Raw genomic sequence first — 14779 nt, forward strand, 5'->3', positions numbered from 1 at the left:
CCCTCCCAAGGGAGGATTAGTTGTGGGGAGCTGCATCTGTAATAGGAGATGATTGCAGGGAAAACACCTCGCGTGACAGCGACCCCTCAGGGGTGGGCCGCTCAGTGGTACTAAACATCTGGCTCTTTTTAGATATAACTACTTTATCAAGGCATGTGGAAAATAAATGAGCAGACGGGTATACCGTAGCCTCCTCACAAAAAAAAAAAAAAAAGTATTAGATTTGGTTAAAGAGGGAGTACCCTCTAACGCATCAGAGTCCTCCATAGCTTGCGCTTTTACGATGGACTACAGAACATTAAATGGCACCTTTATACCCCCAATGGCCGGGGACTTACCACCTCCTATGACCCAGGCCCCACAGAGAAACCGCTTAGTCTCCTGCAAAATGCACGTTCAGGAAAGAGGAAGTTAACAAGGCTGCACCCGATCACATGGAGTGCCATGCAGGACAACCCCTGCTGCAGGGAGAAAAGCGCACCAAACTGATAAGCTGCGCAGTTATCCACAACGAAAGTAAAACCTTGTATGTTCTCACATCTGTCAGAGCCACATCTCACACATTTTGCAGCATAAAACATAATAAATTCAATCAGGTATAAATCCCCCCTGTTCAATAATCCCCTTCCGGAGATATTAATCCTTGATTCCATACAGATAAAGGAGTCACACTGTGACCCTGTCTTCTTACGTTATCATAGAAGATAAAATGAAACGATGTTACCGGAATCATCGCTATGGAACAGACACAGCCTCTCAAATTTGACAGTTTTGTAGCATTGCTCCTGACATGGACTTGAGTGATAGAAGCAGGCAGTGAAACTCGTCAACACTGATTGCTTAGTTTTTAATACGAGTCTGGATGGTTTCGCAGAATGACTCTCCCTGCATCTCCAGACCCTAACATTCGTCAATGCTCTCACAGAGAGGCTGACAAGACTACTTAAAACTCCAGTCCCATAGAGAAGAGTACTACCCTCCATAAAAGACTACTCTTCCGACACTTCTCTGCCATCCTCCTGTGATGAAAGGCAAAGAATGATTGGGGGATGAGGGGAGTGGGGGAGGTATTTAAGCCTTTGGCTGGGGTGTCTTTGCCTCCTCCTGGTGGCCAGGTTCTGTATTCCCACAAGGAATGAAGCCGTGGACTCTCCTCATATTAAGATGTAAAGTAAGTTAAAGCGTATCTTCATTACAGCTGATTAATTAAAAGGTTATATTAAAAAGGGACATAAAACAAGTTGGGATAGAGACAAAATATAATATGTACTTTAATTACTTTACCTGCAAATTTATACTGCAGTGCCTTGCCATTAACCCTTTCTTTTAAGTTTCTGAATTGTACAGCTCTTATTTAACCCACACATTTCCTTCTATGCAGGGACGTGCACTCATAGGAGGCAGGGGAGGCAGTGCCTACCCTGCCATATGTGGCCAAAGCTTAATTAAATTTATATTAAAACAAAACAAAAAAATCCCCCCAAAAATATTTCCCCCCATGTAATGCTATGGAGAGGCAGGTACAGGAATGCTTCTCTCCATTGCAGTACATGGGTCAAAGGAAAAGCTGTGCTGCAGCGCCACCTGTGTTCTGTCAATATATTAGCAGCAAAAATTGGGACCAATAGGAGGCACCCCTCTTGATGCCTCCTAGCAAGTGAAGGATATATAGATTAATCAGAAGGAGGATGCAGTGAGCAGGGTCATGTGACACAACTGGAAGCTGAGGTAACCTAAGAACAGATGACACCAAGCAGAAGAGTAAAGTAGTATTCTACATCTCTTGTGATTCACAAATTGTGTTCAGATACAGCTCATTAACAGGGGGACAGTAAGTGAGCATAACCCAATACTGACAGGAAGTCAAAAGGTTAATTCAAATTTAAATCCATCATTTAAAACCCAGAGTTTGAAGTTAAGTGTGCAGTGTCCACATTATTTAAATTAAAGTTTTTGACATTGAATATTGCTAAGCCTCCCTTTTTCATGGTTATTTGATTTAATTAGGTACAAACTCCATATATGTTATGTCTGTTCAGTCAGAGGATGCAGTATCAATTTTTATTTTTCTCTGTGTCTCCATTTATTTAAAGACTGCTGTTAACTTGTAATTCACAAATCAATTGAAAGCTGTTGCATTGTGTTTTTAATATGTGCTGCTTTTATACAAGTTTATATGAATAAAAAGGAGATAATGAGTCATTTAAAAAATATATGTAATTATTGCAGTTAAATGTTTTTAGAAATAATGCCACTGTAAAGTAACTGGTTAAACACATAGTCAAAGGGAGATATTTAAAATTAAACTTTCATGATTGAGGTAGAGCATGCTATTTTAATATACTTTTCTAGTTATTTATATTTTGAGAATTAGCATCAACTGTTACTGGCCCAATGTCAGCAAATCAAATTAGTTTTTGAAAGGAACATGAAAGTCATAAGTACATTTCCATCATTCAGATAGAAATTGCACAAAAAAATAAATAAAGTTTAATAAATAAACTTTCTATTTTACTTTTATTATTATGTACTTCATTCTTTTGGTATCCTTTGGTGTCCTTTGTTGAAGAGCATACCTAAGTGGGATGTGCACGTGCGTTTCTTGAACACCATATTGCAGCAGCTGTGTTGGCAGTATTGATAACTTGTCCTTTGTGTAAAACTTGTATGGTAAATTATTTCTATTTTTACAATACAGTAGTGAGTAGAGAAGAGATCGTGTATCATTCTAATTGCTTAGTAACTGGCACTGTATCACAGAATTGTGTGAGTGTGTATGTGAGCAGAGTGTGTGTGGGTGTCAGTGAGCAGAGTATGTGTGCTTTATTCTCCAGGTAATCAATACATTTCCGATGAGCTGGTGCGTGCAGTGTTTCTCAACAATGGTCCTCAAGTACCCCCAACAGGCCAGGTTTTCATTATAGCTGAATCAGTGCACAGGTGAAGTAATCAGCTGATCAGTAACTCAGTGGTTACTAACTTGCTCTCACCCATCACCTGATTATGTCCCCTGTGCACTGGTTCAGCTATCATTTAAACCTGCCCTGTTGGGGTACTTGCGGCCCTCTGTACATGTGTTTCTCCGGCGTATCATATCTAGTGCCTCACCAGCCTCTGACCTCACTGCACGTCACTGCTTCTATGGCTGTATCTATCTCCATCTTTGCTTTGGTAGAATACAAGACTTTAACACTCATTATCTGCTGGAGCATGCCTAGAAGCAATTAAGCTGCTGTGAACTCAGTTAAAATACAATGCCTGTGTTTCTGATGCTAAACACTGATAAGGGGAGGTGCATCAGTCTACTCCAAAAAGCATGGCTATGTAACTAATTTTGCTTGTTTTTGAAAAATTTTAAATACTTGCCAGCAATTTTTAAACAATTTGTTTTTATGCAAACTATTTTTACTTAATTAGCCCTTTTAGGATATGCACAAGATTATGATTATACCAATTATAAATAGAGAAGGCCTATAAGTTAAGATACCTTTGGCTTCAGCCTTGTAATCTCTTCTCGTGCCATTCGCAATTCTTTCAAAACTTTGTACAGCTGATGCTGAATTTTTTGCCTGTCAGATTTCTCATTTTCAAAATCACTTGTGCATCTATGGATCTAAATGAACAAAAAAAAAGAAAAAAAAACAACAACAAAAAACACATCTTTATACAAGCTCTGATGCTTATACTATATTAAATATGTTTTGTATGCAGCACAGAAACTAAAAAACCTGTATAATTTACAGGAAGGCAGTTGGAAATATTTGTATACATATTATATAAAACAGGGGTCGACAAATCTGCTTAAAATTCAAGGGCCAGTAAGAATATTTATGAGCTAGATAGTGGTATTCGTATATTGATATATAGAGAATAACCCAAAAATATGTAGAATAACCCTAAGTGAGGAGCCAGGTGGAAAATTCGAGGAGCTAGTGGCTCCCTGGCTCCTGGTTTTGTCGAGCCCTGATATAAAATATATTAAATAAATGTAGCAACATTCTCTAGATCCAGAATAAACTAAATAAATAATTAAAAGATTTAGTTGAGGCCCCACCTGCTGCTCTAGAGCAGCTATTCTTGTTTGTTCCTCTTGCTGTTTCTTAGAATAACCCTGAGGAGCCAGGTGGAAAATTCGAGGAGCTAGTGGCTCCCTGGCTCCTGGTTTTGTCAAGCCCCGATATAAAATATATTAAATAAATGTAGCAACGTTCTCTAGATCCAGAATAGACTAAATAAATAATTAAAAGATTTAGTTGAGGTCCCCACCTGCTGCTCTAGAGCAGCTATTCTTGTTTGTTCCTCTTGCTGTTTCTGTGCAGATCGCTGCAGCATCTGAATCTAGAAATCAATTACAGAGAAAATGAAAGTAAAAAGGACAATTAAATACAGTAGAATTGCATAATTATGATGAGCCTAATAAAAAGACAATGCAATAGCACTTAGAAAAAAATTCTATAGCTCATTTAGATTTTAGAGTAACAAATTTCAAAATGTCATTTAATGTGCTGGCCCAGTGTATCATGTGACATCCATTAGCCATTCACAGACTTGTATACGTATACACTGAGAACTCTTGCACACACTCCGTATACTAGTGTATTATATTCTATGTACATAAACTACTATACTATTATCAATTAATTTCTCATCATTTGTCTGATGAAAGAAGCTTCCAATAACATAATTTATGTAAGAACTTACCTGATAAATTCATTTCTTTCATATTAGCAAGAGTCCATGAGCTAGTGACGTATGGGATATACATTCCTACCAGGAGGGGCAAAGTTTCCCAAACCTCAAAATGCCTATAAATACACCCCTCACCACACCCACAAATCAGTTTAACGCATAGCCAAAAAGTGGGGTGATAAGACAAAAGTGCGAAAGCATAAAAAATAAGGAATTGGAATAATTGTGCTTTATACAAAAAAATCATAACCACCACAAAAATGGCGGGCCTCATGGACTCTTGCTAATATGAAAGAAATGAATTTATCAGGTAAGTTCTTACATAAATTATGTTTTCTTTCATGTAATTAGCAAGAGTCCATGAGCTAGTGACGTATGGGATAATGAATACCCAAGATGTGGATCTTCCACGCAAGAGTCACTAGAGAGGGAGGGATAAAATAAAGACAGCCAATTCCGCTGAAAAATAATCCACACCCAAAAAAAAGTTTAAATCTTATAATGAAAAAAACTGAAATTATAAGCAGAAGAATCAAACTGAAACAGCTGCCTGAAGTACTTTTCTACCAAAAACTGCTTCAGAAGAAGAAAACACATCAAAATGGTAGAATTTAGTAAAACTATGCAAAGAAGACCAAGTTGCTGCTTTGCAAATCTGATCAACCGAAGCTTCATTCTTAAAAGCCCAGGAAGTAGAGACTGACCTAGTCGAATGAGCTGTAATCCTTTGAGGCGGAGTTCTACCCGACTCAACATAAGCATGATGAATCAAAGACTTTAACCAAGATGCCAAAGAAATGGCAGAAGCCTTCTGACCTTTCTTAGAACCAGAAAAGATAACAAATAGACTAGAAGTCTTTCGGAAAGACTTAGTAGCTTCAACATAATATTTCAAAGCTCTAACTACATCCAAAGAATGCACCGAACTTTCCTTAGAATTCTTAGGATTAGGACACAATGAAGGAACCACAATTTCTCTACTAATGTAGTTAGAATTCACAACCTTAGGTAAAAATTTAAATGAAGTTCGCAACATCGCCTTATCTTGATGAAAAATCAGAAAAGGAGACTCACAAGAAAGAGCAGATAATTCAGAAACTCTTCTAGCAGAAGAGATGGCCAAAAGAAACAAAACTTTCCAAGAAAGTAATTTAATATCCAGCGAATGCATAGGTTCAAACGGAGGAGCTTGAAGAGCCCCTAGAACCAAATTCAAACTCCAAGGAGGAGAAATTGACTTAACAGGTTTTATACGAACCAAAGCCTGTACAAAACAATGAATATCAGGAAGACTAGCAATCTTTCTGTGAAAAAGAACAGAAAGAGCAGAGATTTGTCCTTTCAAGGAACTTGCAGACAAACCTTTATCCAAACCATCCTGAAGAAACTGTAAAATTCTAGGAATTCTAAAAGAATGCCAAGAAAAATGATGAGAAGAACACCAAGAAATGTAAGTCTTCCAGACTCGATAATATATCTTCCTAGATACAGATTTACGAGCCTGTAAAATAGTATTAATTAGGGAGTCAGAGAAACCTCTATGACTGAGAATCAAGCGTTCAATCTCCATACCTTCAAATTTAAGGATTTCAGATCCTGATGGAAAAAAGGACCTTGCGATAGAAGGTCTGGTCTTAACGGAAGAGTCCACGGTTGGCAAGTAGCCATCCGGACAAGATCCGTATACCAAAACCTGTGAGGCCATGCTGGAGCCACCAGCAGAACAAACGAACGCTCCTTTAGAATCTTGGAAATCACTCTTGGAAGAAGAACTAGAGGCGGAAAGATATAAGCAGGATGATACTTCCAAGGAAGTGACAATGCATCCACTGCTTCCGTCTGAGGATCCCTGGATCTGGACAGATACCTGGGAAGCTTCTTGTTTAGATGAGAAGCCATCAGATCTATTTCTGGAAGTCCCCATATTTGAAAAATCTGAAGAAATACCTCTGGGTGAAGAGACCATTCGCCCGAATGTAGCGTTTGGCGACTGAGATAATCCGCTTCCCAATTGTCTATACCTGGGATATGAACCGCAGAAATTAGACAGGAGCTGGATTCCGCCCATACAATTATTCGAGATACTTCTTTCATAGCCAGAGGACTGTGAGTCCCTCCTTGATGATTGACATATGCCACGGTTGTGACATTGTCCGTCTGGAAACAAATGAACGACTCTCTCTTCAGAAGAGGCCACGACTGAAGAGCTCTGAAAATTGCACGGAGTTCCAAAATGTTGATTGGTAATCTCGCCTCCTGAGATTCCCAAACCCCTTGTGCTGTCAGAGACCCCCATACAGCTCCCCAACCTGTCAGACTTGCATCTGTTGAGATCACAGTCCAGGTTGGAAGAACAAAAGAAGCCCCCTGAACTAAACGATGGTGGTCTGTCCACCACGTCAGAGAGTGTCGAACAATCGGTTTTAAAGATATTAATTGAGATATCTTTGTATAATCCCTGCACCACTGGTTTAGCATACAGAGCTGAAGAGGTTGCATGTGAAAACGAGCAAAGGGGATCGCGTCCGATGCAGCAGTCATAAGACCTAGAATTTCCATGCATAAGGCTACCGAAGGGAATGATTGAGACTGAAGGTTTCGACAAGCTGAAACCAATTTCAGACGTCTCTTGTCCGTCAGAGACAGAGTCATGGACACTGAATCTATCTGGAAACCTAAAAAACATAATTTATGTAAGAACTTACCTGATAAATTCATTTCTTTCATATTAACAAGAGTCCATGAGCTAGTGACGTATGGGATATACATTCCTACCAGGAGGGGCAAAGTTTCCCAAACCTTAAAATGCCTATAAATACACCCCTCACCACACCCACAAATCAGTTTAACGAATAGCCAAGAAGTGGGGTGATAAGAAAAAAAGTGCGAAGCATATAAAATAAGGAATTGGAATAATTGTGCTTTATACAAAAAAATCATAACCACCACAAAAGGGTGGGCCTCATGGACTCTTGTTAATATGAAAGAAATGAATTTATCAGGTAAGTTCTTACATAAATTATGTTTTCTTTCATGTAATTAACAAGAGTCCATGAGCTAGTGACGTATGGGATAATGACTACCCAAGATGTGGATCTTTCCACACAAGAGTCACTAGAGAGGGAGGGATAAAATAAAGACAGCCAATTCCTGCTGAAAATAATCCACACCCAAAATAAAGTTTAACAAAAAACATAAGCAGAAGATTCAAACTGAAACCGCTGCCTGAAGAACTTTTCTACCAAAAACTGCTTCAGAAGAAGAAAATACATCAAAATGGTAGAATTTAGTAAAAGTATGCAAAGAGGACCAAGTTGCTGCTTTGCAGATCTGGTCAACCGAAGCTTCATTCCTAAACGCCCAGGAAGTAGATACTGACCTAGTAGAATGAGCTGTAATTCTCTGAGGCGGAATTTTACCCGACTCAACATAGGCAAGATGAATTAAAGATTTCAACCAAGATGCCAAAGAAATGGCAGAAGCTTTCTGGCCTTTCCTAGAACCGGAAAAGATAACAAATAGACTAGAAGTCTTACAGAAAGATTTCGTAGCTTCAACATAATATTTCAAAGCTCTAACAACATCCAAAGAATGCAACGATTTCTCCTTAGAATTCTTAGGATTAGGACATAATGAAGGAACCACAATTTCTCTACTAATGTTATTGGAATTCACAACTTTAGGTAAAAATTCAAAAGAAGTTCGCAACACCGCCTTATCCTGATGAAGAATCAGAAAAGGAGACTCACAAGAAAGAGCAGATAATTCAGAAACTCTTCTGGCAGAAGAGATGGCCAAAAGGAACAAAACTTTCCAAGAAAGTAATTTAATATCCAATGAATGCATAGGTTCAAAAGGAGGAGCTTGAAGAGCCCCCAGAACCAAATTCAAACTCCAAGGAGGAGAAATTGACTTAATGACAGGCTTTATACGAACCAAAGCTTGTACAAAACAATGAATATCAGGAAGAATAGCAATCTTTCTGTGAAAAAGAACAGAAAGAGCAGAGATTTGACCTTTCAAGGAACTTGCGGACAAACCCTTATCTAAACCATCCTGAAGAAATTGTAATATTCTCGGTATTCTAAAAGAATGCCAAGAAAAATGATGAGAAAGACACCAAGAAATACAAGTCTTCCAGACTCTTATAATATATCTCTCTGGATACAGATTTACGAGCCTGTAACATAGTATTAATCACAGAGTCAGAGAAACCTCTTTGACCAAGAATCAAGCGTTCAATCTCCATACCTTTAAATTTAAGGATTTGAGATCCTGATGGAAAAAAGGACCTTGAGACAAAAGGTCTGGTCTTAACGGAAGAGTCCACGGTTGGCAAGAGGCCATCCGGACAGGATCCGCATACCAAAATCTGTGAGGCCATGCCGGAGCTACCAGCAGAACAAACGAGCATTCCTTCAGAATCTTGGAGATTACTCTTGGAAGAAGAACTAGAGGCGGAAAGATATAGGCAGGATGATACTTCCAAGGAAGTGAAAATGCATCCACTGCCTCCGCCTGAGGATCCCGGGATCTGGACAGATACCTGGGAAGTTTCTTGTTTAGATGAGAAGCCATCAGATCTATTTCTGGAAGTTCCCACATTTGAACAATCTGAAGAAATACCTCTGGGTGAAGAGACCATTCGCCCGGATGCAACGTTTGGCGACTGAGATAATCCGCTTTCCAATTGTCCATACCTGGGATATAAACCGCAGAGATTAGACAGGAGCTGGATTCCGCCCAAACCAAAATTCGAGATACTTCTTTCATAGCCAGAGGACTGTGAGTCCCTCCTTGATGATTGATGTATGCCACAGTTGTGACATTGTCTTATCTGAAAACAATGAACAACTCTCTCCTCAGAAGAGGCCAAGACTGAAGAGCTCTGAAAATTGCACGGAGTTCCAAAATATTGATCGGAAATCTCACCTCCTGAGATTCCCAAACCCCTTGTGCCGTCAGATACCCCCACACAGCTCCCCAACCTGTAAGACTTGTATCTGTTGAGATTATAGTCCAGGTCGGAAGAACAAAGAAGCCCCCTGAACTAAACGATGGTGATCTGTCCACCATGTCAGAGAGTGTCGTAAAATCGGTTTAAAGATATTAATTGAGATATCTTTGAGTAATCCCTGCACCATTGGTTCAGCATACAGAGCTGAAGAGGTCGCATGTGAAAACGAGCAAAGGAGATCGCATCTGATGCGGCAGTCCTAAGACCCAACATTTCCATGCATAAGGCTACCAAAGGGAATGATTGTGACTGAAGGTTTTGACAAGCTGATATCAATGTTAAACTTCTCTTGTCTGACAAGGACAGAGTCATAGACACTGAATCTATCTGGAAACCTAAAAAGGTTACCCTTGTCTGAGGAATCAATGAACTGATTGGTAAATTGATCCTCCAACCATGAACTTGAAGAAACAACACAAGTCGATTCGTATGAGATTCTTCGAAAATGAGAAGACTGAGCAAGTACCAAGATATCGTCCAAATAAGGAAATACCAAAACCCTATTCTCTGATTACAGAAAGAAGGGCACCGAGAACCTTTGAAAAAAATTCTTGGAACTGAGGCTAGGCCAAACAGTAGAGCCACAAAACTGGTAATGCTTGTCTAAAAAGAGAATCTCAGACACTAAAAGTGATCTGGATGAACCGGAATATGCAGATACACATCCTGTAAATCTATTGCAGACATATAATGCCCTTGCTAAACAAAAGGCAGGATAGTCCTACAGTAACCATCTTGAATGTTGGTATCCTAACATAACGATTCAATAATGATAGATCCAGAACTGGTCTGAAGGAATTGACCTTCTTTGGTACAATGAAGAGATAAAATAAAACCCCAGCCCCTGTTCCAGAACTGGAACTGGCATAAATACTCCAGCCAACTCTAGATCTGAAACACATTTCAGAAATGCTGAGCCTTGCTGTGTCAACTGGGACACGGGAAAGAAAAGAATCTCTTAGCAGGAGGCCTTAACTTGAAGCCAATTCTGTACCTTTCTGAAACAATGTTTCTGAAACCAGAGATTAAGAACGGAATTGATCCAAATTTCTTTGAAGAAAACGTAATCTGCCCCATACCAGCTGAGCTGGAATAAGGGCCGCACCTTCATAGGTACTTAGGAGCTGGCTATAGGTTTCTATAAGGCTTGGATATATTCCAAACTGGAAATAGTTTCCAAACTGATACCGCTCCTGAGGATGAAGGATCAGGCTTTTGTTCCTTGTTGTGAGGAAAGGAACGAAATGATTATTTACCCTGGAAAGAAAGGGAAAGCAAAGTTGACTTAGAAGACATGTCAGTATTCCAAGTTTAATCCATAAAGCTTTTCTAGCTAAAATAGCTAGAGACATATACCTGACATCAACTCTAATGATATCAAAAGATGGTATCACCAATAAAATTATTAGCATGTTATAGAATAATAATAATGCTATAAAATTATGATCTGTTACTTGTTGCGCTAAAGCTTCTAACCAAAAAGTTGAAGCTGCAGCAACATCCGCTAAAAATATAGCAGGTCTAAGAAGATTACCTGAACATAAGTAAGCTTTTCTTAGAAAAGATTCAATTTTCCTATCTAAAGGATCCTTAAATGAAGTACTATCTGCCATAGGAATAGTAGTACATTAGCAGGAGTAGAGACAGCCCCATAACCTTAGGGATTTTTGTCCCAAAAAACTCTAATCTGTCAGATGGCACAGGATATAATTTGCTTAAACGTCTAGAAGGAGTAAATAAATTACCCAAATTATTCCATTCCCTGGAAATTACTTCAGAAATAGCATCAGGGAGATAAAACACTTCTGGAATAACTACAGGAGATTTAAAAACCTTATTTAAACGTTTACATTTAGTATCAAGAGGACCAGAATCCTCTATTTCTAATGCAAATAACACTTCTTTAAGTAAAGAACGAATAAATTCCATCTTGAACAAATACAAAGATTTATCAGCATCAACCTCTGAGACAGAAACCTCTGAACCAGAAGAACCATTATCAGTATCAGAATGATGATGTTCATTTAAAAATTCATCTGAAAAAAAGAGAAGTTTTAAAAGACTTTTATGTATACTAGAAGGAGAAAAAACAGACATAGCCTTCTTAATGGATTTAAAAAATAAAATCTCTTATGTTATCAGGAACACTCTGAAAATTAGATGTTGACGGACAGCAACAGGTAATTAACAGTACTAAAGGAAATTTTATCTGCATTAATAAGTTTGACATGACATGCAATACAAATAACAGCTGGAGAAAACAGATACCAAAAGTTTATAGCAGACTTAGCTTGGTAGCTCCAGCACTGTGCAGTGATTTTCCTGTAGTATCTTCTGACTCAGTTGCAACGTGGAACATCTTGCAATATGTAAAAGAAAAAAACAACATATAAAGCAAAATTGATCAAATTCCTTAAATGACAGTTTCAGGAATGGGAAAAAAATGCCAGTGAACAAGCTTCTAGCAACCAGAAGCAATAAATAATGAGACTTAAATAATGTGGAGACAAAAATGACGCCCATATTTTTTAGCGCCAAAAAAGACGCCCACATTATTTGGCGCCTAAATGCTTTTGGCGCCAAAAATGACGCCACATCCGGAACGCCGACATCTTTGACGCAAAATAACGTCAAAAAATGACGCAACTTCCGGCGACACGTATGACGCCGGAAACGGAAAAGAATTTTTGCGCCAAAAAAGTCCGCGCCAAGAATGACGCAATAAAATGAAGCATTTTCAGCCCCCGCGAGCCTAACAGCCCACAGGGAAAAAAGTCAAATTTTTGAGGTAAGAAAAAATATGATAATTCAATGCATAATCCCAAATATGAAACTGACTGTCTGGAAATAAGGAAAGTTGAACATTCTGAGTCAAGGCAAATAAATGTTTGAATACATATATTTAGAACTTTATAAATAAAGTGCCCAACCATAGCTTAGAGTGTCACAGAAAATAAGACTTACTTACCCCAGGACACTCATCTACATGTTTGTAGAAAGCCAAACCAGTACTGAAACGAGAATCAGTAGAGGAAATGGTAAATATAAGAGTATATCGTCGATCTGAAAAGGGAGGTAAGAGATGAATCTCTACGACCGATAACAGAGAACCTTATGAAATAGACCCCGTAGAAGGAGATCACTGCATTCAATAGGCAATACTCTCTTCACATCCCTCTGACATTCACTGCACGCTGAGAGGAAAACCGGGCTCCAACTTGCTGCGGAGCGCATATCAACGTAGAATCTAGCACAAACTTACTTCACCACCTCCCTTGGAGGCAAAGTTTGTAAAAACTGATTTGTGGGTGTGGTGAGGGGTGTATTTATAGGCATTTTAAGGTTTGGGAAACTTTGCCCCTCCTGGTAGGAATGTATATCCCATACGTCACTAGCTCATGGACTCTTGTTAATTACATGAAAGAAAGGTTACCCTTGTCTGAGGAATCAACGAACTCTTTGGTAAATTGATCCTCCAACCATGTTCTCGAAGAAACGATACAAGTTGATTCGTATGAGATTCTGCTAAATATGAAGACTGAGCAAGTACCAAGATATCGTCCAAATAAGGAAATACCACAATACCCTGTTCTCTGATTACAGATAGAAGGGCACAGAGAACCATTGTAAAAATCCTTGGAGCTGTTGCTAGGCCAAACGGCAGAGCCACAAACTGGTAATGCTTGTCTAGGAAAGAGAATCTCAGAAACTGATAGTGATCTGGATGAATTGGAATATGCAGATATGCATCTTGTAAATCTATTGTGGACATATAATGCCCTATAACGATTCAATATTTTTAAATCCAGAACTGGTCTGAAGGAATTCTTCTTCTTTGGTACAATGAAGAGATTTGAATAAAACCCCAGCCCCTGTTCCAGAACTGGAACTGGCATAATTACTCCAGCCAACTCTAGATCTGAAACACATTTCAGAAATGCTTGAGCCTTCACTGGATTTATTGGGACACGGGAAAGAAAAAATCTTCTTGCAGGAGGCCTTATCTTGAAGCCTATTCTGTATCCTTGTGAAACAATGTTCTGAATCCAAAGATTGTGAATCGAATTGATCCAAATTTCTTTGAAAAAACGTAATCTGTCCCCTACCAGCTGGGCTGGAATGAGGGCCGCACCTTCATGTGGACTTGGGAGCTGGCTTTGGCTTTCTAAAAGGCTTGGATTTATTCCAGACTGGTTTCCAAACTGATACCGCTCCTGTAGGGGAAGAATCAGGCTTTTGTTCCTTATTGTGACGAAAGGAACGAAAACGATTAGCAGACCTAAATTTACCTTTAGATTTTTTATCCTGTGGTAAAAAAGTTCCTTTCCCCCCAGTAACAGTTGAAATAATAGAATCCAACTGTGAACCAAACAATTTATTACCCTGGAAAGAAAGGGCAAGCAAAGTTGACTTAGAAGACATATCAGCATTCCAAGTTTTAAGCCATAAAGCTCTTCTAGCTAAAATAGCTAAAGACATATACCTGACATCAACCCTAATGATATCAAAGATGGCATCACAAATAAAATTATTAGCATGTTGAAGAAGATTAACAATGCTATGAGTATTATGATCTGTTACTTGTTGTGCTAAAGCTTCCAACCAAAAAGTTGAAGCTGCAGCAACATCCGCCAAAGATATAGCAGGTCTAAGAAGATTACCTGAACATAAGTAAGCTTTTCTTAGAAAGGATTCAATTTTCCTATCTAAAGGATCCTTAAATGAAGTACTATCTGCCGTAGGAATAGTAGTATGTTTAGCAAGAGTAGAGATAGCCCCATCAACCTTAGGGATTTTGTCCCAAAACTCTAATCTGTCAGATGGCACAGGATATAATTGCTTAAACCGTTTAGGAGTAAATGAATTACCCAAATTATTCCATTCCCTGGAAATTACTTCAGAAATAGCATCAGGGACGGGAAAAACCTCTGGAATAACTACAGGAGGTTTAAAAACCGTATTCAAACGTTTAGATTTAGTATCAAGAGGACCAGATTCCTCTATTTCTAATGCAATTAAGACTTCTTTAAGCAAAGAACGAATAAATTCCATTTTAAATAAATATGAAGATTT

The 14779-nt window shown here is 38.7% G+C and overlaps 1 protein-coding gene across 1 annotated transcript in view; it reads right to left on the reverse strand.

The window, feature by feature from the left end:
• The window catches only part of CEP55 (centrosomal protein 55), a 135384-nt gene that overhangs the window by 12646 nt on the left and 107959 nt on the right, over positions 1-14779 (reverse strand). The window contains exons 6-7 of the mRNA XM_053692917.1: positions 4267-4338; positions 3488-3613 (exon numbers count right to left, since the gene is read on the reverse strand). Of these exons, the coding sequence (XP_053548892.1) occupies positions 3488-3613; positions 4267-4338 (198 nt within the window). The remainder of the gene's footprint in view (positions 1-3487; positions 3614-4266; positions 4339-14779) is intronic.

The sequence above is a fragment of the Bombina bombina genome, chromosome 9 (genome assembly GCF_027579735.1).
Source record: "Bombina bombina isolate aBomBom1 chromosome 9, aBomBom1.pri, whole genome shotgun sequence".
Classification (NCBI taxonomy): domain Eukaryota; kingdom Metazoa; phylum Chordata; class Amphibia; order Anura; family Bombinatoridae; genus Bombina; species Bombina bombina.